This window comes from Balaenoptera physalus (genome assembly GCF_965194825.1).
Source record: "Balaenoptera physalus genome assembly, chromosome: 2".
In the NCBI taxonomy this organism is placed as follows: domain Eukaryota; kingdom Metazoa; phylum Chordata; class Mammalia; order Artiodactyla; family Balaenopteridae; genus Balaenoptera; species Balaenoptera physalus.
The window spans coordinates 121,210,362-121,235,074 of record NC_138883.1 but is presented as its reverse complement, the minus strand read 5'-3'; the positions used below and the strand labels follow the sequence as shown (position 1 = coordinate 121,235,074).

The 24,713-nt window shown below is 38.1% G+C and overlaps 1 protein-coding gene and 1 pseudogene across 4 annotated transcripts in view; one reads left to right on the top strand and one right to left on the bottom strand.

The window, feature by feature from the left end:
* Positions 1-24,713, top strand: part of UBE2Q2 (ubiquitin conjugating enzyme E2 Q2) — a 69,843-nt gene that overhangs the window by 29,973 nt on the left and 15,157 nt on the right. For 2 of the 3 annotated variants that reach the window (XM_082452676.1, XM_082452675.1), the window contains 3 exons: positions 610-670; positions 1,422-1,512; positions 21,723-21,781. In XM_082452676.1, coding sequence (XP_082308802.1) covers positions 610-670; positions 1,422-1,512; positions 21,723-21,781 — 211 coding nt within the window. The remainder of the gene's footprint in view (positions 1-609; positions 671-1,421; positions 1,513-21,722; positions 21,782-24,713) is intronic. The other variant, XM_082452677.1, reaches the window with a different exon arrangement.
* LOC309656358 (eukaryotic translation initiation factor 1 pseudogene) lies at positions 19,742-21,714 on the bottom strand (annotated as a pseudogene). Its single transcript has one exon. The product of its transcript is annotated as a eukaryotic translation initiation factor 1 pseudogene (transcript).

Below are 24,713 nucleotides of genomic sequence, written 5' to 3'. Positions count from 1 at the left end.
GTTCCTCTTATAAGAAATCTAAAAGTTTGTGTGTAGAAACATAATAAAGTTAAATATTTGAATACTGGTTTACCTTAATATGTTCAGTCGTCACTTGTTACTGCATTATTTGTAGTAGCAAAAAATTAAATTAATAACCAGCTATATGGTGGAATTAAGTTATGGCTTATCCATAAAATAAATTACTACAGTTATTAAAAAGATTGACAATAAATTTTTATATACTAATGGAAAGATGTCCCAAAAAGTTGAAGAAAGATTATAAAACTATATGTAGAGGGATTCCATTTTAATAGAACTGTTTGCATATATGCATAGGAGAAAAGTCTTAAGTACATATAATTTTGCATAAGGTTTTTTTTCCTCTTACAATTAATGGTAAAGTTTTTCAACCCCAAAAATCCTCTTCATTGATGGCTTTAGTTGTCCATCTGTTAAGGGCATAAGATACTCAGCTCCAGCACCAAAATATTTATAATACAGCTTAGTTGTTCATGGTTTAATGGCAAAATTTGTAGCTTTTGTTGGCTATTTAGTGTATACATTTACACCAGAGCAATAGTTATAAGATCAAATGAAGAGTAACTAACATGCCCTATACCTTTACAGGGATTTATTCAGTGGAACTCATAAATGACAGTTTATATGACTGGCATGTTAAACTGCAGAAGTAAGTGCTTTTTTATGCTAACCCACTCTTTTTAATGGTAGACTATCACAGTGGAGATTTTTTCCCCCTTAATTTGATACCTATTTACTGTGGCTTTTACTTACTGTTTCTGTAGAAATAGTTCTTAGGTTGTTAAAATGAGCTGTTTCTTGGGCTTACTAAGTAAAGTGAGAAAGAAGGAGGAGAAAAAGAAGGGCCAGCTGTGGGAAAAAGTGTTTCATGGAGTCAGTGAGACAATTAGGAACTATACAAACAAAAGTGTATAAATAACTTGATGAGATTGACTGTGACAACCAGTTTATATTTGAAATAAGAAATTTGAGTAGGGCCTGAATATATAGAACAGTTGTAGACAAATTTAGATTTTGTTAGTGATTTCACTTTTTCTGGTCTTGTCCATGGTAAATTTCTCTCCTGAACCCCTTGTCTAATAATACAGTTTGAGAGAAGCAGACTATCTTGAGAAGATTATGTACATATGACCCTTTCCTTTAGAATAACTGCTAACTTTGCATGCCCTTAGGAGAGTAGATGTAGAATACTGTGATCTCTTTTTGGACATTTAATCCCAAGGAGTTGGAGGCTATAGTTAATTTGTTTTTCCGGGAACCATAGAGCAGCTTTAGACCTTCTCTGTTTGGCATTTACCCTAGGGGCTTTGTTTTAGCTCTTGGAATGGTTCATGTTTGAGTTTAGTGAGAAAAAAAATCTGACTTTTTGTTTGAACTGTTTTTCGTTTTGTAATTCTTAGGGTTGATCCTGATAGTCCTTTGCACAGTGATCTTCAGATCTTAAAAGAAAAAGAAGGCATAGAATATATTTTGCTTAACTTCTCTTTTAAGGTAAGAAAATTGTAAGGGGACTCCATATGCTTCTAATGGCAACGTATATTTGTACAATTGCTTTGGAAAACCATTTGGTATAACTTGGTAAAGTAGAAGATACTCATATCCTGTGGTCCAGGAATTCTCCTCCTAGATATATAACCTGCAAGAAATGAGTACTTAGATGCACCAGGAGACAAACACAAGAATGTTCAAAGCAGCATTGTTTATAATAGCCTCAAATAAAAATAACCCAAGTGTCTGTTCCAATAGAATGGAGCACTGTGGTATTCATAAAACAGAATAGAGCTATGTGCAATAAGATAGACGAATCTTAAACACAGTGTTGAGCAAAAGAAACCAGATTCCCAAAACATGTTTTGTACAATTTCATTTGTACAGCTCAAAAATAGGTAAAACTGAATTATATTATTTAAGCATGCATTCTCACGGAGGCAGTATTCCCCCGAATGGTGTGAAAATTGGTCCTTGGAGTGAAAAAGTCTTAGATATTACAATAGTCTGTAGCCCTTCAAAGGGCCACAATACATAAATAGATACACAGTATGTCTGTGGTGTGAAAAATTTTGTCGGGGAGCAGGACGGGGAGGAGTTAGGAAAAAATTATTCTAAAAAGGCTTCTTAGTGGAACAAAAATGAGAAATACTTATGGATTCATACTTGGGCAATAAAACTATCAAGAGAAACGAAGATGTGATTACCATACAGTTTAGCATAGCAAGTACATCTAGGTAAGCGGGGAGGGAGTTGTGAGCTGAAAGGGACACCTGGGGGCTTCTTGTTTATTGACTATAGTCTGTTTCTTGACCAGGGTGGTAGTTGCATGGATACTATTTCATGCTAGTGTGTAATGGTGTACCTTTATATTTTATGCACTTTTCTAAATTTATGTGTTATATTTAAGTGTTTTTAAAAGATGCTAAAAAATAAAGGTTAAAGCAATGGAATCTAGATTAAATGTAGTGGTTTTAAATCTTTGTTTAAAAAAACTAGGAAGTGTTTCTAAGGGGTTATATTTTAATTATTTGGAGCTTCTTTTTGACCTGTTCTTTGAAATTGAGAAAAAATTGTGTAACAGTTGTCTTGCAGATAAACTTTTTTTTTTTTTTTTTCCCATTTCAGTTAGGTGGACTTCAGTGCATTAGGTGCTATAGAAGGCTTGAGGATGTGGGGCATCTAAATAATCCCTGTTCTTCAAGAGCCTGTAGTCTTTCTGGGGAGAAATCTGTGATGAAAACTATAGGGCTTTGGAGATCATGATGAAGAGTCTGGGGGCTTACCTGAATGCGGTAAAAAGCCAGCAGACGTTTTTAGGCAGGGGCATGATTGATCTGTTAGGCTTTTTATTTTATTTTTAAAAAAGAATTAGTATGCCTTCAGCATCAGAGTAGAGTTTAGATAGGATAGAGTAGATTTCTGGGAGACTAGTTGGGGACTTTGATTTTAATCTGGGCAAAGAGCAATGAAGGTTGGTAGTGGTAGGAATAGGTGAGAGTAGATGGATATGAGATGTTTTGAAGGAAGAAAACAAAAGGCATGAAAGGATACTTTTATACTTGCAAAAAGGAGTAATTTTCTGAAAGCTGCTTACTTAGCTTTTGTGTGTGTATATTCTTGTTTGGGCTTATATCCTCATTTATGATTGAACTTTCTTCAAATAGCCCAAATGTCAAATGTCATTGTTTTCCCACAGCTTTGTTATTGTAGAAATTATTGTGGCTATCAACTGGGTTGTCTTCCTAGAGAGTGAATCTGGTTTATATTTACTGAAATTGCTAGTGACTGTATTTTTACTGATTCATATGGTGAAAAAACCCCTGGGAACGTATCTTTTTTTTTTTTTTAATTTTTAATTAATTAATTAATTTATTTATTTATTTATGGCTGTGTTGGGTCTTCGTTTCTGTGCGAGGGCTTCCTCTAGTTGCGGCAAGTGGGGGCCCCTCTTCATCGCGGTGCGCGGGCCTCTCACTATCGCGGCCTTTCTTGTTGCAGAGAGCAGACTCAGTAATTGTGGCTCACGGGCCTAGCCGCTCTGCGGCATGTGGGATCTTCCCAGACCAGGGCTCGAACCCTTGTCCCCTGCATTGGCAGGCAGATTCTCAACCACTGCGCCACTAGGGAAGCCCAGAATGTATCTTTTTAAAAAATACATGAAAAATATTTTTAACCTGAAATCTAAGCAGTCCTATTAAATCGTATTCCCGTAGGCCCAACACCAAGCTTAAGAAGTAGAACCTTATCAGTATCTTTGAAGACTGATGTGGGCCCCTCCCCTCTCACTTCCTCTTTCAGAGATATCTTTTTAGGGAATCTGAAATCTTGACCAGGAAACTGAAGGACTTGTGACTGCAGATAGTGTTTTCATTATATTTTCCTGCTCTAGGTAGAACTTCAGGGAGGGGACGATCTGGGAGGTAAATGGCTGAAATTCTGTTGGATTTGTGTTTCTGAACCATGGTTCCTGATACCAGAAAGAAGGGCCTTTGCTAGGGTTGAAGTATTTCTTAAGAGGCCTGGGAAGAATGTGATTGCCTTGAGCTAACTGACCTTACTAAGAGGACCTTAAACTCAATTGCCAAGTTATTAGTATCAGGATTCATAGACTTCCGAGGAGATTAGCAGGTATGACTCAGAAAGAAGGATTCACAGAAGGAGCATGAACAGTATTTAGGGCCTTGGATGGCCATGGTGACAACTTGAGGGTCATGAAGAATAAGAAAATGAAACTTGAGATGTAACACGACACAAGGATGGGGAAGGGGAAAGGGGTAGGAGGGAATGGGACCTATTAGATTTGTCAGCAACTTGGTAAGGAAGTGGTGGTCTGGCTTCTCAGGCCACATCTGAACTACTGAGTTGAATTTTGAGGTAGTACTTTAAGAAGGGTTTATTTAGACAAATCTGGGTTTATTTAGAGAATAGTAGCAAGGATTAGAAAGATTCCGTACCATGTCCTAAGATAGCAGGTGAAATTATAGATTTGGAGAGGAGAACATGGGGGTTCCTGATAGCTTGTCTTCAACTATTTGAAGGGCTGTGTATGTATACATATTAGTTTGATTAGTTTTTGATGAACACAATGCATGACAATAGAATTAATTCCAATAGAATTATTGGAATAGAAGTCAAACTGTAAAGAGACAATTTTCAACTCAATATAAGGAGGTGATTTATAACTATTTAGAGCCATCCGATGATGGCTCTAGTCTTTTAAAAATAGAATGTTCCTCATGGCTGAGAATAGCTTGGAAGCCCAAGGTGTTGATTTGGAAATTGGATAACTTTATGACATCCTTGTAAACCCTGAGGTTCTTAGTTTCTGAGTTAGTATACCACAATAGCTTGCGTATCTTTTTTTTTTTCTTTTTTTGGCCACACCCACACGGCTTGTGGGATCTTAGTTCCTTGCAGGATCTTAGTTCCCTAACCAGGGACTGAACCCGGACCCTTGGCAGTGAAAGCGTGGAGTCCTAACCACTGGACCACCAGGGAATTCCCTCTTGCATATCTATTTAAACAGAAACCTTCCTCCACCCCGCCCATCAATGCCTGTAAACAACCCCCCTTCCCCGCCCCCCCGCCCCCGCCAACCCCACACCTTTTTATTTCTGTAAAATCTTGATTACTGAGTTCCAAGGTACAGAGTTTATGGAATAGAATCCCTGTGTTTTGATGTAGAATAGTTAATCTGAAGGATTACTTAAAATGAAGGGAGTTCTCACTGTCACATAATCAATTAAAAGAGGTTTTGGGGCTTCCCTGGTGGCGCAGTGGTTAAGAATCTGCCTGCCAATGCAGGGGACACGGGTTCGAGCCCTGGTCTGGGAAGATCCCACATGCCGTGGAGCAACGAAGCCTGTGCGCCATAACTACTGAGCCTGTGCTCTAGAGCCCACGAGCCACAACTACTGAGCCCGCGAGCCACAACTACTGAAGCCCGTGCGCCTAGAGCCCATGCTCCGCAACAAGAGAAGCCAACGCAGTGAGAAGCCCGCGCACCGCAACCAAGAGTAGCCCCCGCTCGCCACAACTAGGGAAAGCCCGCATGCAGCAATGAAGACCCAATGTAGCCAAAAATAAATAAAATAAATAAATTTATATATATAAAAACAAGGTTTTGTAGTCACTCATTTGGGATCACATATTTAAAGATCTGAAATACAGGAAATTAAATGAAGTGGTACTTTACCAAGCTTTGCATCTATGCCTTTCTTTATCTGTTAAATTGTAGATAAAAGGTAAGCTACTTATTTGGAAATGGATTGTAATAACTGTCATTAAGCTGGTTTCTTGTGTGGGTAGATTTCTTCTTTTTCTGCCTTGCAGTAGATAGCTGAGATTATCTGTTTTAGCCGTCAGAAGTGTGCTTTTTATCCCCCTCTCCTATTAGGATTGAATTTACATAGTTTACATGTTCCTCAGAATCTTACTTGAGGATGGGTAGTAAGGTACTGGAATTATGCTGGTTATTTTTCCAGTTAAAACTGTAGTTTTGTGTTCCTTAGAAATAACTGGATGAAACAAATGTTTGTTTAGCTCTTTTACCTGCAGATTGATTTTTTAAGAGGCGTTAGTTTCCTAATTCTCATTTTTTTGAACACAGAAATCAGAAGTAATTTCTCTTAGACTTCCTGACATATCTTCATGGAGGCAGTATGCTGTTACTCTACTCCTCTGTTGTAGGAAAGTGAGAGGTAGCCTTCTTGGCCTCCTGGCCCCTAGAGACTGACCTCTAACACTCTTGGCCACTTCAGCTACCATCTTTACTTCAGTTCATTGAGAGAAAAAGTTTTATTCTTTTGGAAACCTCAGTTTCCAGGACTGAAAATTTGAAACAGAGAATTGCACAGCCAGAGAGTTAGCTGAGGTTCTATTCTGTCATCTTGCCTTTATATATTTTTATCAGATCTGATGATCGTTGTCAGATTAATTGGAGCAGTTATCTATTTGCATTTAATGTTGGTATTGCTATTCGGGTTTAAATCTGTCTCATTTACTTGTCCTTGCTCCATGTTTTTTTTTCCCACTTTCTTTTGGATTTTTTTTTTTTTATTACTCCAGTTTCCCACTTCTGTTAGCTTGGTGCTTATCATCCTTTACTCTAATTTACTACCTTACAATTATACTACATAGCCTTAGCTTGTCAAAGTATAATATAAATTTGTTAATTTGTGTTTTTCCTTTTCCTTGTCAAGGCAAAGACCATAGAACATGTACACCCTGCCAAATACGTGCTGTTGTTGTCATGCATTTTAGTTCTATATTTATCTAAAACCTTATACATTATTGTTACATAATTCATCAGTATTCATTTGGATCTTTGTACATATTAGCTCTTTTCATGGTCTTTATTCTCCAGGTTTCCGTCTAGGATCTTCTTTCTCTTGCCTGAAGAATATCCTTTTTTGTTTCCTTCATTGTGGATCTGCTTATAGGAAAATATCTTTATTTGGACCTCACTTTTGGAAAGTATTTTTATTGTGTATAGATTTTTAAGATGGAGATTCCTTTCTTTCAGCACCTCAAAGATATCATTCCCTTATTATAGCTTCCATTGTTTCTCTTGAAGTATTTATAGTGTGTAAATCTCATGAAGCCTTTAATCAGTTCTGGAAAATTTTCAGACATTATCAGGCATTATCTCTTCAAATATGGCGTCTGTCCCATTCTAGGACTCTACATATATGATTAGCCTTTTCAATACATTTCCCTATGTCTTGTTTATTATCTGCATTTTCCACATTTTTCTCTCTCTTAGCTTCATTTGGGATGTTTTCTGACCTGTTTTTCTAGCATACTGAAATTCTCTTCCAAGTCTCCGTGGTGGTAGACTCATCCATTAAGTTATTAATTTCAGTATCTGTATTTCTAAGCTTCAGAATTCCTATATAGTTCATTTTTATAATTTTAATTTTCTGCCAGGGTTTTCAATCTTGCCTTTTCTTGCGCATACTCAGCATAGTTATTTTAAAATCTGTGTCTGATAACTCTCTTATTTTGACCCCTTGTAGTTTTGTCTGTAGTTTGCTTCTTATTTTCTGATCAGGTCGTCTTTAAGTCTTTTTTTTTTAAAACATCTTTATTGAAGTATAGTTGCTTTACAATGTTGTGTTAGTTTCTGCTGTATAACAAAGTGAATCAATTATATGTATACATATATACCCATATCCCCTCCCTCTTGTGTCTCCCTTCCACCCTCCATATCCCACCCATCTAGGTGGTCACAAAGCACCAAGCTGATCTCCCTGTGCTATGCAGCTGCTTCCCACTAGCTAGCTATTTTACATTTGGTAGTGTATATATGTCAGTGCTACTCTCTCACTTCGTCCCAGCTTACCCTTCCCCCTCCCCGTGTCCTCAAGTCCATTCTCTACGTCTGCGTCTTTATTCCTATCCTGCCCCTAGGTTCTTCAGAACCTTTTTTTTTTTTGTTTTAAGATTCCGTATGTATATGTTAGCATATGGTATTTGTTTTTCTCTTTCTGACTGACTTCACTCTGTATGACAGACTCTAGGTCCATCCACCTCACTACAAATAACTCAGTTTCGTTTCTCTTTATGGCTGAGTAATATTCCGTTGTATATATGTGCTGCATCTTCTTTATCCATTCATCTATCGATGGACACTTAGGTTGCTTCCAAGTCCTGGCTGTTGTAAATAGTGCTGCGGTGAACATTATGGTACATGACTCTTTTTTGTTTTGTTTTAGTTTTTTGTTTTTTAATAAATAAATAAATTAATTTATTTATTTATGGCTGTGTTGGGTCTTTATTGCTGTGTGCGGGCTTTCTCTGATTGCTGCAAGCGGGGGCTACTCTTCATTGCGGTATGCGGGCTTCTCATTGTGGTGGCTTCTCTTGTTGCGGAGCACGGACTCTAGGCACGTGGGCTTCATTAGTTGTGGCATGCAGGCTCAGTAGTTGTGGCTCGTGGGCTCTAGAGCACAGGCTCAGTAGTTGGGGCACACAGGCTTAGTTGCTCCGTGGCATGTGGGATCTTCCCAGACCAGGGCTCGAACCCGTGTCCACTGCATTGGCAGGTGAATTCTTAACAATTGTGCTACCAGGGAAGCCTAACATGACTCTTTCTGAATTATGGTTTTCTCAAGGTGTATGCCCAGTAGTGGGATTGCTGGGTCGTATGGTAGTTCTAGTTTTAGTTTTTTAAGGAACCTCCATACTGTTCTCCATAGTGGCTGTTTCAATTTACATACCCACCAACAGTGGAAGAGGGTTCCCTTTTCTCCACACCCTCTCCAGCATTTACTGTTGTAGATTTTTTGATGATAGCCATTCTGACCAGTGTGAGATGATACCTCATTGTAGTTTTGATTTGCATTTCGCTAATGATTAGTGATGTTGAGCATCCTTTCATGTGTTTATTGGCAATCTGTATATGTTCTTTGGAGAAATGTCTATTTAGGTCTTCTGCCCATTTTTGGATTGGGTTGTTTGATTTTTTGATACTGAGCTGCATGAGCTGCTTGTATATTTTGGAGATTAATCCTTTGTCCACTGCTTCGTTTACAAATATCCTCTCCCATTCTGAGGGTTGTCTTTTGGTCTTGTTTATGGTTTCCTTTGCTGTGTGAAAGCTTTGAAGTTTCATTAGGTCCCATTTGTTTATTTTTGCTTTTACTTCCATTTCTCTAGGAGGTGGGTCAAAAAGGATCTTGCTGTGATGTATATCATAGAGTGTTTTGCCTATGTTTTCCTCTAAGAGTTTTATAGTGTCTGGCCTTACATTTAGGTCTTTAATCCATTTTGAGTTTATTTTTGTGTATGGTGTTAGGGAGTGTTCTAATTTCATTCTTTTACATGTAGCTGTCCAGTTTTCCCAGCACCACTTATTGAAGAGGCTGTCTTTTCTCCACTGTATATTCTTGCCTCCTTTATCAAAAATAAGGTGACCATATGTGTGTGGGTTTATCTCTGGGCTTTCTATCCTGTTCCATTGATCTATATTTCTGTTTTTGTGCCAGTACCGTACTGTCTTGATTACTGTAGCTTTGTAGTATAGTCTGAAGTCCGGGAGCCTGATTCCTCCAGCTCCATTTTTCTTTCTCAAGATTGCTTTGGCTATTCAGGGTCTTTTGTGTTTCCATACAAATTGTGAAAGTTTTTGTTCTAGTTCTGTGAAAAATGCCAGTGGTAGTTTGATAGGGATTGCATTGAATCTGTAGATTGCTTTGGGTAGTATAGTCATTTTCACAATATTGATTCTTCCAATCCAAGAACATGGTATATCTCTCCATCTGTTTGTATCGTCTTTAATTTCTTTCATCAGTGTCTTTTAGTTTTCTGCATACAGGTCTTTTGTCTCCTTAGGTAGTTTTATCTCTAGGTATTTTATTCTTTTTGTTGCAATGGTAAATGGGAGTGTTTCCTTAATTTCTCTTTTAGATTTTTCATCGTCATTGTATAGGAATGCAAGAGATTTCTGTGCATTACTTTTGTATCCTGCTACTTTACCAAATTCATTGATTAGCTCTAGTAGTTTTCTGGTAGCATCTTTAGGATTCTCTATGTATAGTACCATGTCATCTGCACAGTATCATGTCATCTGCAAACAGTGACAGTTTTACTTCTTCTTCTCCGACGTGGATTCCTTTCATTTCTTTTTCTTCTCTGACTGCTGTGGCTAAAACTTCCAAAACTATGTTGAATAACAGTGGTGAGAGTGGGTAACCTTGTCTTGTTCCTGATCTTAGAGGAAATGGTTTCAGTTTTTCGCCATTGAGAACGATGTTGGCTGTGGGTTTGTCATATATGGCCTTTATTATGTTGAGGCAGGTTCCCTCTATGCCCGCTTTCTGGAGAGTTTTTATCATACATGGGTGTTGAATTTTTTCGAAAGCTTTTTCTACATCTATTGAGATGATCATATGGTTTTTATTCTTCAGTTTGTTAATATGGTGTATCACATTGATTGTTTTGGGTATACTGAAGAATCCTTGCATTCCTGGGATAAACCACACTTTATCCTGGCGTGTGAGCCTTCTAATGTGCTGTTGGAGTCTGTTTGCTAGTATTTTGTTGAAGGTTTTTGCATCTGTGTTCATCAGGATATTGGCCTGTAGCTTTCTTTTTTGTGACATCTTTGTCTGGTTTTGGTGTCAGGGTGATGGTGGCCTCATAGAATGAGTTTGGAAGTGTTCATCCCTCTGCTGTATTTTTGAAGAGCTTGAGAAGGCGGCTAGGTGTTAGCTCTTCTCTAAGTGTTTGATAGAATTCACCTGTGAAGCCATCGGGTCCTGGGCTGTTGTTTGTTGGAATATTTTTAATCACAGTTTCAATTTCACTGCTCATGATTGGTCTGTTTATATTTTCTATTTCTTCCTGGTTCAGTCTCAGAAAGATTTGCTTTTCTAAGAATTTTTCCATTTTTTCCAGGTTGTCCATTTTATTGGCACACAGTTGCTTGTAGTAATCTCTCGTGATCTTTTGTATTTCTGAAGTGTCAGTTGTTACTTCTCCTTTTTCATTTCTAATTCTGCTGATTTGAGTCTTCTCCCTTTTTTTCTTGATGAGTCTGGCTAATGGTTTATCAGTTTTGTTTATCTTCTCAAAGAACCAGCTTTTAGTTTTATTGATCTTTGCTATTGTTTCCTTTATTTATTTTTCATTTATTTCTGATCTGTATGATTTCTTTTTGCTAACTTTGTGTTTTTTTTTGGTTCTTCTTTCTCTAATTGCTTTTTTTTTTAGTAAAAGGTGAAAGATTTATTCTATCTGAAGAGAAACCAGAGTATTCTAATTGCTTTAGTGTAAGGTTAGCTTGTTTATTTGAGTTGTTTCTTGAGGTAGGATTGTATTGCTATAAACTTCCCTCTTAGTTGCTTTTGCTGCATCCCATAGATTTTGGGTCATCGTGTTTTCATTGTCATTTGTCTCTAGGTATTTTTTGATTTCCTCTTTGATTTCTTCAGTGATCTCTTGGTTATTTAGTAACGTATTGTTTAGCCTCCATGTGTTTGTGTTTTTTACAGTTGTTTTTCCTCTAATTAATATCACATTTCATAGTGTTGTGGTTGCAAAAGATACTTGATACGATTTCAGTTTTCTGAAATTTACCAAGGCTTGATTTGTGACCCAAGATATTACCTCTGGTGGAGAATGTTCCATGAGCGCTTGAGAAGAAAGTGTAGTCTGTTGTTTTTGGATGGAATGTCCTATAAATATCAATTAAGTCCAGCTTGTTTAATGTGTCATTTTAAGCTTGTGTTTCCTTATTTATTTTCCTTTTGGATGATCTGTTCACTGGTGAAAGTGGGGTTTAAAGTTCCCTACTATTACTGTGTTACTCTCAATTTCCCCTTTTATGGCTCTTAGCATTTGCCTTATGTGTTGAGGTGTTCCTCTGTTGGGTGCATAAATATTTACAATTGTTATATCTTCTTCTTGGATTGATCCCTTGATCATTATGTAGTATCCTTCTTTGTCTCTTGTAATAGTCTTTATTTTAAAGTCTATTTTGTCTGATATGAGAATTGCTACTCCAGCTTTCTTTTGATTTCTATTTGCATGGAATATATTTGTTCTTCCCCTCACTTTCAGTCTGTTTGTGTCCCTAGGTCTGAAGTGGGTCTCTTGTAGATAGCATATATATGGGTCTTATTTTTGTATCTATTCAGCCAGTCTATGTCTTTTGGTTGGAGCATTTAATCCACTGACATTTAAGGTAATTATTGATATGTATGTTCCTATTACCATTTTCTTATTTGTTTTGGGTTTGTTTATGTAGGTCTTTTCCTTCTCTTGTGTTTCCTGCCTAGAGAAGTTCCTTTAGCATTTGTTGTAAAGCTGGTTTGGTGGTGCTGAATTCTCTTAGCTTTTGCTTGTCTGTAAAGGTTTTAGTTTCTCCGTCGAATCTGAATGAGATCCTTGCTGGGTAGAGATCCTTGCTGGGTAGAGTAATCTTGTTTGTAGGTTTTTCCTTCATCACTTTAAATATGTGCTGCCACTCCTTTCTGGCTTGCAGAGTTTCTGCTGCAAGATCAGCTGTTAACCTTATGGTGATTCCCTTGTATGTTATTTGTTGCTTTTCCCTTGCTGCTTTTAATATTTTTTCTTTGTATTTAATTTTTGTTAGTTTGATTAATATGTGTCTTTGTGTATTTCTCCTTGGATTTATCCTGTATGGGACTCTGCGCTTCCTGGATTTGATTGACTATTTCCTTTCCCATGTTGGGGAAGTTTTCAACTATAATCTCTTCACATATTTTCTCAGACCCTTTCTTCTTCTCTTTTTCTTCTGGGACCCGTATAATTCGAATGTTGTTGCATTTAATGTTGTCCCAGAGGTCTCTGAAACTGTCCTCAATTCTTTTCATTCTTTTTTCTTTATTCTTCTCTGCAGTAGTTATTTCCACTGTTTTATCTTCCGTGTCATGTATCCGTTCTTCTGCCTCAGTTATTCTGCTATTGATTCCTTCTAGAGAGTTTTTAATTTTATTTATTGTGTTGTCCATCATTGTTTGTTTGCTGTGTAGTTTTCTAGGTCCTTGTTAAACGTTTCTTGTATTTTCTCCATTCTATTTCCAAGATTTTGGATCATGTTTACTCTCATTACTCTGAATTCTTTTTCAGGTAGACTGCCAATTTCCTCTTCATTTGTTTGGTCTGGTGGTTTTTACCTTGCTCCTCCATCTGCTGTGTATTTCTCTGTCCTCTCACTTTGTTTAACTTACTGTGTTTGGGGTCTCCTTTTCACAGGCTGCAGCTTCTTAGTTCCTGTTGTTTTTGGTGTCTGCCCCCAGTTGGTGAGGTTGGTTCAGTGGGTTGTGTAGGCTTCCTGGTAGAGGGGACTAGTGCCTGTGTTCTGGTAGGTGGGGCTGGATCTTGTCTCTCTGGTGGGCAGGGCCGTGTGTGGTGGTGTGTTTTGGGGTGTATGTGAACTTAGTATGATTTTAGGCAGCCTCTCTGCTAATGGGTGAGGTTGTGTTCCTGTCTTACTCGTTGTTTGGCATGGGGTGTCCAGCACTGGAGCTTTGCTGGCCATTGGGTGGAGCTGGGTCTTAACGTTGAGGAGGAGATCTCTGGGAGAGCTCTCGCCAATTGATATTATGGGGGGTCAGGAGGTCTCTGGTGGTCCAGTGTCCTGAACTTGGCTCTCCCACCTCAGAGGCTCAGGGCTGACACCTGGCCGGAGACCAAGACCCTGTCAGCCACATGGCTCTGAAGAAAAGGGAGAAAAAAAGAAAGAAAAAAAAAAAAAAAATAAAAAATTATTAACATAAAAAATAATAATAAAAAAGAAGAGAGCAACCAAACCAATAAACAAATCCACCTATGATAACAAGAGCTAAAAACTAAACTAAGATAAACGTAAATATGAGAAACAAATCAGTCGCAGACAGAAAACCCTGAGTCTACAGTTGCTTCTAAAGTCCACTGCCTCAATTTTGTGATGATTTGTTGTCTATTCAGGTATTCCACAGATGCAGGGTACATCAAGTTGATTGTGGGGATTTAATCCGCTGCTCCTGAGGCTGCACGGAGAAATTTCCCTTTCTCTTTGTTCCCACAACTCCTGCTGTTCAGCTTTGGTTTTGGCCCCCCTTGTGCGTGTAGGTCACCTTCAGGCATCTTTTGGGAAGTCTGAGGTCTTCTGCTAGTGTTCAGTACGTGTTCTGTAGAAGTTGTTCCACTTGTAGAAGTATTTTTGATGTATTTGTGGGGAGAAAGGTGATCTCCATGTCTTAGTCCTCTGCCATGTTGAAGGTCCCCTATTCTGAACTGTGCCCTGAAGAGCAAGCATATCTTCTACACCTGGTTATCAGAGACCTTGCCATTCCATTGTAGGCATTGAAAAAATGGCTTTCCCTGGAGACTTGACATAAGCTAGACAGACCCCTGGTGCGGGTGTACCACAGACACACGGGCACCCAGGTTACTGAGGCCACAAGCACTACCCAGGGCACTGACAAGCTGCAGGGCCACATTTAGCACAGGGAAAGAACCTGGAGAAGCTGCCCTTTGGTTTTTTTTTTTGTTTTTTTTTTTTACACACACACACACACACACACACACTATTTTATTTTTACAAGAGATAAATAGACTGACACCAAGCATTGTACATGGATGACCACAACAAAAGCAACAATGATTGCAATTACCAAACATGAAACACACTCATACTATGTCATAATATACATACAAAGCAATTTTCACTGCAAAGTAAAGGAGCTGTTACAATGGAGGATTACTGGACTGAATGTCAATATTATGAGAAGCTGCCCTTTGCATGCAAGCAACTCACGTGGAGCCTCAAGTGCAAGAAGACCAGGCCTCACATGGCCGTCTTTAAGTCTTTCATGACTGGTTATTTTTGGTGATAGATATTATATATGAAAAATTAGAGAGGTAATTTGAAGCCTTGGATGCTGTTCCTCTACAGAGAAGATGTACCTTTGCCCCTGTCAGGTGCTTGGGCAGTAGAAATCCAGGATCACTGAATCCAGAAAGGCATTGAGATGATGTAAAGGTTGGCTTCATTCCTTCAGGGCAGTTTGTGGTTTGTCCTTCAGGGTCCCAACCTAAAGTGTTGGAGACTAGTAAAGACTTCCCTTGGTGGACCCTGAAATCCAATTTTTATCTTCTTAGCCCTAGCTTCTTTAACCTCTTATCTTCATCTCCTGTAATTGAAAGAAAACACAAAGGGAAAAAAAAGGCCCCACTCTCTGGGGTTCCCTTTCTCTTCCTGATCTTAGCTCTGTAATTGTACATTTTTGTCTACCTTTTCTAATTCTTAGCCAGAGGATTGATCCAAATTACCTAGTCTATCATTATTGGGATGGTTCCTTTATATAGTTCTATTGGACATGGAACACCTTTGTGTATTTCTTTTTTATTTATTTGAATTTTATTTATTTTTTTATACAGCAGGTTCTTATTAGTCATCCATTTTATACACATCAGTGTATACATGTCAATCCCAATCTCCCAATTCATCCCACCACCCCCACCACCCCCACCGCCACATTCCCCCCTTGATGTCCATATGTTTATTCTCTACATCTGTGTCTCAATTTCTGCCCTGCAAACTGGTTCATCTGTACCATTTTTCTAGGTTCCACAGATATGCGTTAATATGCGATATTTGTTTTTCTCCTTCTGACTTACTTCACTCTGTATGACAGTCTCTAGATTCATCCACGTCCCTACAAATGACCCAGTTTTGTTCCTTTATATGGCTGAGTAATATTCCATTGTATATGTGTACCACATCTTCTTTATCCATTCGTCTGTCGATGGGCATTTAGGTTGCTTCCATGACCTGGCTATTGTGATTAGTGCTGCAGTGAACACTGGGGTGCATGTGTCTTTTTGAATTATGGTTTTCTCAGGGCATATGCCCAGTAGTGGGATTGCTGGGTCATATGGTAATCCTATTTTTAGGTTTTTAAGGAACCTCCATACTGTTGTCCATAGTGGCTGTATCAATTTACATTCCCACCAACAGTGCAAGAAGATTCCCCTTTCTCCACACCCTCTCCAGCATTTGTTGGTTGTAGATTTTCTGATGATGCCCATTCGAACTGGTGTGAGGTGATAACCTCATTGTAGTTTTGATTTGCATTTCTCTAATAATTAGTGATGTTGAGCAGGTTTTCATGTGCCTCTTGGCCATCTGTATGTCTTCTTTTGAGAAACGTCTATTTATGTCTTCTGCCCATTTTTGCATTGGGTTGTTTGTTTTTCTAATATTGAGCTGCATAAGCTGTTTATATATTTCGGAGATTAATCCTTGGTCCGTTGATTCGTTTGCAAATATTTTCTCCAATTCTGAGGGTTGTCTTTCCATCTTGTTTGTGTTTCCCTTTGCTGTGCAAAAGCTTTTAAGTTTAATTAGGTCCCATTTGTTTATTTTTGTTTTTATTTCCATTACACTAACAGGTGGATCAAAAAAGATCTTACTGTGATTTATGTCAAAGGGTGTTCTTCCTATGTTTTCCTCTTAAGAGTTTTATAGTGTCCGGTCTTACATTTAGGCCTTGAATCCATTTTGAGTTTATTTTTGTGTATGGTGTTAGGGAGTGTTCTAATTTCATTCTCTTACATGTAGCTGTCCAGTTTTCCCAGCACCACTTATTGAAGAGACTGTCTTTTCTCCATTGTGTATCTTTGCCTCCTTTGTCATAGATTAGTTGACCATAGGTACGTGAGTTTATCTCTGGGCTTACTATCCTGTTCCATTGATCTATATTTCTGTTTTTGTGCCAGTACCATATTGTCTTGATTACTGTAGCTTTATAGTATAGTCTGAAGTCAGGGAGTCTGATGCCTCCAACTCCGCTTTTTTCCCTCAAGACTGCTTTGGCTATTCGTGGTGTTTTGTGTCTCCCTACAGATTTTAAGATTTTTTGTTCTAGTTCTGTAAAAAATGCCATTGGTAGTTTGATAGGGATTGCATTGAATCTGTAGCTTGCTTTGGGTAGTATAGTCATATTCACAGTATTGATTCTTCCAATCCAAGAACATGGTATATCTCTCCATCTGTTTGTATCATCTTTAATTTCTTTCATCAGTGTCTTATAGTTTTCTACATACAGGTCTTTTGTTTCCCTAGGTAGGTTTATTCCTAGGTATTTTATTCTTTTTGTTGCAGTGGTAAATGGAAATGTTTCCTTAATTTCTCTTTCAGATTTTTCATCATTAGTGTTTAGGAATGCAAGACATTTTTGTGCATTATTTTGTATCCTGCAACTTTACCAAATTCATTGATTAGCTCTAGTAGTTTTCTGGTGGCATCTTTAGGATTCTCTATGTATAGTATCATGTCATCTGCACACAGTGACAGTTTTACTTCTTCTTATCCAATTTGTATTCCTTTTATTTCTTTTGCTTCTCTGATTGCTGTGGCTAGGACTTCCAAAACTATGTTGAATAATAGTGGTGAGAGTGGACATCCTTATCCTGTTCCTAATCTTAGAGGAAATGCTTTCAGTTTTCCAGCATTGAGAATCATGTTTGCTTTCGGTTTGTCATATATGGCCTTTATTATGTTGAGGTAGGTTCCCTCTGTGCCCACTTTCTGGAGAGTTTTTATCATAAATGGGTATTGAATTTTGTCAAAAGCTTTTTCTGCATGTATTGAGATGATCATATCGTTTTTCTTCTTCAATTTGTTAATATGGTGTATCACATTGATTGATTTGCGTATATTGAAGAATTCTTGCATTCCTGGGATAAATCCCACTTGATCATGGTATATGATCCTTTTAATGTGTTGTTGAATTCTGTTTGCTAGTATTTTTTTGAGGATTTTTGCATCTATATTCATCAGTGATATTGGTCTGTAATTTTCTTTTTTTGTAGTATCTTTTTTTGGTTTTGGTATCAGGGTGATGGTGGCCTCATAGAATGAGTTTGGGAGTGTTCCTTCCTCTGCAATTTTTTGGAAGAGTTTGAGAAGGATGGGTGTTAGCTCTTCTCTAAATGTTTGATAGAATTCACCTGTGAAGCCATCTGGTCCTGGACTTTTGTTTGTTGGAAGATTTTTAATCACAGTTTCAATTTCATTAGTTGTGATTGGTGTGTTCATATTTTCTGTTTCTTTCTGATTCAGTCTTGGAAGGTTATACCTTTCTAAGAATTTGTTCATTTCTTCCAGGTTGTCCATTTTTTTTTTTTATAAATTTATTTATTTATTTATTTATTTATGGCTGTGTTGGGTCTTCGTCTCTGTGCGAGGGCTCTCTCCAGCTGCGGCGAGCGGGGGCCACTCCTCATCGCGGTGCGCGGGCCTCTCACTATCGTGGCCTCTCGCTGCGGGGCACAGGCTCCAGACGCGCAGGCTCAGCAGTTGTGGCTCATGAGCCAGTCGGTCCGCGGCACGCGGGATCCTCCCAGACCAGGGCTCGAACCCGTGCCGCCTGCACTGGCAGGCAGATTCTCAACCGCTGCGCCACCAGGGAAGCCCCAGGTTGTCCATTTTATTGGCATAGAGTTCCTTGTAGTAGTCTCTTAGGATGCTTTGTATTTCTGCATTGTCTGTTGTAACTTCTCCTTTTTCATTTCTAATTTTATTGATTTGAGTCCTCTCCCTCTTTTTCTTGATGAGTCTGGCTAATGGTTTATCAATTTTTTTTATCTTCTCAGAGAACCAGCTTTTAGTTTTATTGATCTTTGTTATTGTTTTCTTTGTTTCTATTTCATTTATTTCTGCTCTGATCTTTATGATTTCTTTCCTTCTGCTAACTTTCGGTTTTGTTTGTTCTTCTTTCTCTAGTTCCTTTAGGTGTAAGGTTAGATTGTTTATTTGACATTTTCCTTGTTTCCTGAGGTAGGCTCATATAGCTATAAACTTCCCTCTTAGAACTGCTTTTGCTGCATCCCATAGATTTTGGATCATCGTGTTTTCATTGTCATTTGTCTCTAGGTAGTTTTTGATTTCCTCTTTGATTTCTTCAGTGATCTCTTGGTTATTTAGTAACGTATTGTTTAGCCTCCATATGTTTGTGTTTTTTGTATGTTTTTCCCTGTAATTGATTTCTAACCTCATAGCATTGTGGTCAGAAAAGTTGCTTGATATGATTTCAATTTTCTTAAATTTACTAAGGCTTGACTTGTGACCCAAGATGTGATCTATCCTGGAGAATGTTCGACGCGCACTTGAGAAGAAAGTGTAATCTGCTGTTTTTGGATGGAATGTCCTATAAATGTCAATTAAATCTATCTGGTCTATTGTGTCATTTAAAGCTTGTGTTTCCTTATTAATTTTCTGTTTGGATGATCTGTCCATTGGTGTAAGTGAGGTGTTAAAGTCCCCCACTATTATTGTGTTACTGTTGATTTCCTCTTTTATAGCTGTTAGCAGTTGCCTTATGTATTGAGGTGCTCCTATGGTGGGTGCATATATATTTGTAATTGTTATATCTTCTTCTTGGAGTGATCCCTTGATCATTATGTAGTGTCCTTCCTTGTCTCTTGTAACACTCTTTATTTTAAAGTCTATTTTATCTGATATGAGTATTGCTACTCCAGCTTTCTTTTGATTTCCATTTGCATGGAATATCTTTTTCCATCCCTCCATTTTCAGGCTGTATGTGTCCCTAGGTCTGAAGTGGGTCTCTTGTAGAGAACATATATATGGGTGTTGTTTTTGTATCCATTCAGCAAACCTGTGTCTTTCGGTTGGAGCATTTAATCCATTCACGTTTAAGGTAATTATTGATATGTATGTTCCTATGACCATTTTCTTAATTGTTTTGGGTGTGTTTTTGTAGGTCCTTTTCTTCTCTTGTGTTTCCCACTTAGAGAAGTTCCTTTAGCATTTGTTGTAGAGCTTGTTTGGTGGTGCTGAATTCTCTTAGCTTTTGCTTGTCTGTAAAGCTTTTGATTTCTCCATCAAATCTGAATGAGATCCTTGCTGGGTAGAGTAATCTTGGTTGTAGGTTCTTCCCTTTCATCACTTTAAGTATATCATGCCACTCCCTTCTGGCTTGTAGAGTTCCTGCTGAGAAATCAGCTGTTGATCTTACGGGAATTCCCTTGTATGTTATTTGTCATTTTTCCCTTGCTGATTTCAATAATTTTTCTTTGTGTTTAATTTTTTCCAATTTGATTATTATGTGTCTCTGCGTGTTTCTTTTTGGGTTTATCCTGTACCGGACTCTGCACTTCCTGGACTTGGGTGGCTATTTCCTTTCCCATGTTAGGGAAGTTTTCAACTATAATCTCTTCACATATTTTCTCAGACCCTTTCTTCTTCTTTTCTCCTTCTGGGACCCCTATAATGCGAATGTTGTTGCGTTTAATGTTGTCCCAGAGGTCTCTTAGCCTGTCTTCATTACTTTTCGTCCTTTTTTTTCTTTATTGTGTTGTGCAGCAGTGAATTCCACCATTCTGTCCTCCAGGTCACTTATCCGTTCTTCTGCCTCAGTTATTCTGCTATTGATTCCTTCTAGTGTATGTTTCATTTCAGTTATTGTGTTATTCATCTATGTTTGTGTATTCTTTAGTTCTTCTAGATCTTTGTTAAACATTTCTTGCATCTTCTCGATCTTTGACTCCATTGTTTTTCCGAGGTCCTGGATCATCTTTACTCTCATTATTCTGAATTCTTTTTCTGGGAGGTTGCCTATCTCCGCTTCATTTAGTTGTTTTTCTGGGGTTTTATCTTGTTCCTTCATGTGGTACATAGCCCTCTGCCTTTTCATCTTGTCTATCTTTCTGTGAATGTGGTTTTTGTTCCACAGGCTGTAGGATTGTAGTTCTTCTTGCTTCTGCTCTCTGCCCTCTGGTTGATGAGGGTATCTCTGTGTGTTTCTTAAGTTTACAGTATACTGTCCTGTTTGGGCCTGATCTTAAGTTCATTTTTACTAGCTTTCGTTTTCATTTCATTTCATTTTGGAGGACTATTTTTATGTTTATGATCCTCATTCATCATTAGATAATAAATGTATACATTGTTTATAAACGATTTTTATCTTTTTTAATGTTTATGTTTTTTTTTGGCTCTTTTCAGTTTATTGCATGAAGGATTACAGTAGTCCCAAATTAAAAGCAGACCCCAAATGGTTACATTATACAAGCTGTGAGGTTTTTAAACTTGTGACAAGGGGCAGAAGGAAAATTCTACTCACTGCAAGGAAATCCTCTCTTAAGCTTCAGTGAGCCAGAAGCACTTAAAACCCATGAACCTTCAGCTGATCGTCCTTACCCAGTGTAGTCTCTACGAGGAACTGGCATATGTTCTTGATGTTCTTGCGCTGGTCACCCTGTAGCTGAATTACTTCTCCATGTTCTGAATGCTCAATTACAGTACCATTGCAGGCAAATTTCTTCTTAAACGCCTTCGCTAGTTTCTTTTTATCGTAACCATGAGTGATCCCTTGGACAGTAGTAAGGGTCTTCCTGCCGTTTTTCTGCTGAATTCTTATATGGATATAATCTTCAGTGCCAGCAGGAAGCAGATCATCACCCTTACTTGCATCAGCAAAGGGGTAGAAAGAGTGGAGGTTCTGGATAGTGGACATACGATACGATCCCTTTTCCTTGGTGGAAACGGCCTGCGGAAGGCGGCGGCTGGAGAAGGCGGGTTGGGGGGACGGAGTGTCGGGAAGCCAGGGGGCTCAAGTGGGAGGCTGCTGAGTCCTCAGTGGCGGCTTAGTGACTGGGCTATAGAGTATTTTTAAATCTTCTAAATAATACAGTATTAAGGATATTCTTAAAATTAAACTTGCTTATTTGTTTTTTAGGATAATTTTCCATTTGATCCTCCATTTGTTCGAGTGGTGTTACCTGTTCTCTCAGGAGGGTAAGTTCAAGTGATTGTTTTCTTCGATAGTCTACATCAGAATCATTTGGAGGGCTAATTAAATGCTAGGAGGCCTAGAATGCTAAGCTTTACCTCAAGGTTTCTGATTCAGTAGGACTGGGGTAGGGCCTAAGAATTTGCATGTCTTAGATGTTCTCAGGTGAAGCTGATGTTCTAGGCTGGGAACCATAATTTGAGAATAACTGGCATAAACCATTATGTTTACAGGTAGAGTTTTTAATGACCCCTATTTGTGCATACTTCACCTTAAAAAATCGAAAGTTTTTCAAATGTAAGATGTGATTGAGGGTTTAGAGAAAGTTAAGATTAGAGTGAATCCCACATGCCTATGATCCTAGGAATAATCACAGGAAATCTCATGGGCCTATGGAGCTGGTCATTGATCTTCTAAAGCTGGTCATTGATCTTCTAACTGGTTGTCTCAGTTTGGTAGAATCAAATGGTAATTGTCATGCATTTTTTAATTGAAGCTTCTATTGCCTTTTGGTGATTAGAAGTCATATGAAGGATGGGGAAAAGATCAGAATTTGTACCTAGGTTAGTTGTGAAATGTTCTGTAGATCCTCAAAGTAAGAGCAGTTAAACTAATTTGAGAATTCTGATATGCTCAGCTAATCAATTCCACTTTGTGAGACATATTATGGTGATTAAAACCTAAAAATATCCAGTCCTCTGATCATCTCTATGGTTGATATAGTAATAGTTTCATTTAGATTAAAGCAATCTGGGTGGCTATAAATGATTGAGGAAAATATTTGGAAACTTTTTGTCAATTCAGGATAAATATATAAAAATATTTTTATCAGATCATTTTGAAATCTGATGTAAACTTGACATAAATTTTTCACATTCTGTTGTGAAAAATCCCAAGAATTTTAAGAATTTATGATCTTAGTAGTTTACCACCTTGTTATAGAGACAAACACATGAAATTATGAGTAATGCCATTTTCAGTTTAAAAATCTGTTATATATTGAATAGTTTCTCTTCATTGATGCCTTTTACCAAATGGGGTTAATTTCCCATTATTCAAGTGAATAACTGGAATAATAAGCTGGTGACTTATCCAGATAAATCTTCTAACGTCTAATAAAGTATTTTTCCATTATACTAAAAGGCAGCAATGTTAAAGATTAAAAGTATTGAGTACTCAATTGATTGTCAGATGTTAAATATGGACTTAAGTTCTCTGAGGTTGAAGGAGAAAGGGATTGCTTCTGGCAATAGTGATCTGGGAAGACTTGGACAAGTAGGTGGGATCTCAGCTAGGCCATGAAGTATTGGGTGGGGTTTGGTCAACTGACGGAGGTTGAAGGAAAATTGTCTATGTAGGCGAAAAGTAAACACAATCACACATTTGGGAAAGAACGTGCTGTATTCAGAGTATGCCAGATCAGTTTGAGCTATAACACAAGAGGGGTAGAATTCATATAGAAGAATTATAAGAAATTGTGTTGACAATATCTTATAATTATATAGGAGCATGGATTGGTGAGCAAACTATTTCCCATGGATATTGAATTTATCTTTCTGTAACTGGTTCAGGAACAGGGAAATGACAGTAAAGAGAATGTTTTAGAAAGATAAATATGGTGACAGTAGAAGAGACTACAGGACAAATTTATATTCACAAAACCTGGAAGAATGCGAGCCTTGTTAGCTAGAGCTGAGGCCACTGTCTTAGGATGAAGTGATGACAACCTAAATCGGTACAGTCGTAATGGGAATGGAAAGATGAATGAAAGGTGAGTGCTAATTTGAGGCAGAATCAAAATGATGTTGAGGCAAAATCAAAATAACAGTCTACTATTAAGTAAAGAGGAAGAATTACTGGCTGACACGGGAAGAACTAAAGAAGAACTAAGATGTGTGAAGCCTGATAGAACAGAGCTTGCAATCTTAGAATAAGACTAAAGCTTGAACAGTGTGACTCTGGATAGATTATTAAGTAATTTTTGTTCCAGATATTTTATATCCCACATCTCCTAGCTACTCCCTTATTTGTTTCTTGTCATAGTCAAAAAATTTTTTTAAACATAACAGCTTTATTGTGATACAATTTACATATGATAAAACTTACCTTTTAAAGTATATAATTTAGTGGTTTAGTATACTCAGAGCTGTGCAACCTTTACCACTAATTTCCATCACCTTCCAAATGAAACTCTGTACCCATTAGCAGTCACTTCTCATTCCTCCCTCCTACACCCCACCCACCAGCAACCACAAATCTCCTTTCTGTCTCTCTGGATTTGCCTGTTCTGGACATTTCATTTAAATGGAACCAAACAAATTACAGCCTTTCGTGACTGGCTTCTTTCACTTAACAAAATTTGTGGGGTTCCCTGGTGGCGCAGTGGTTGAGAGTCTGCCTGCCAATGCAGGGGACATGAGTTCAAGCCCTGGTCCAGGAAGATCCCACATGCTGTGGAGCAACTAAGCCCGTGTGCCGTAACTACTGAGACTGCGTGCCACAACTACTGAAGCCCACGTGCCTAGAGCCCATGCTCCGCAACAAGAGAAGCCACCGCAGTGAGAAGCCCCGCGCACCGCACGAAGTGTAGCCCCTGCTCGCTGCAACTAGAGAAAACCTGCGCGCAGCAACGAAGACCCAGTGCAGCCAAAAATAAATAAATAAAATAAATTTATATTAAAAAAAAGTTGTCAAGGTCCATCCACATTGCAGCATATATCAGTACTTCATTCCATTTTACTTATGCATGGACATTTGTTTTTTCCACCTTTGGGCTATCATGAATAATGCTGTGAATATTCATGTACACGCTTCTGTGTGCACATGTTCATTTCTCTTTCGCATATACCTATGTGAGGAGGCACTAGGTCCTTTGGTAACTAACATTTTGATGAAGTACCAGACTGTTTTCCAAAGTGGCTGCACCATTTACATTCC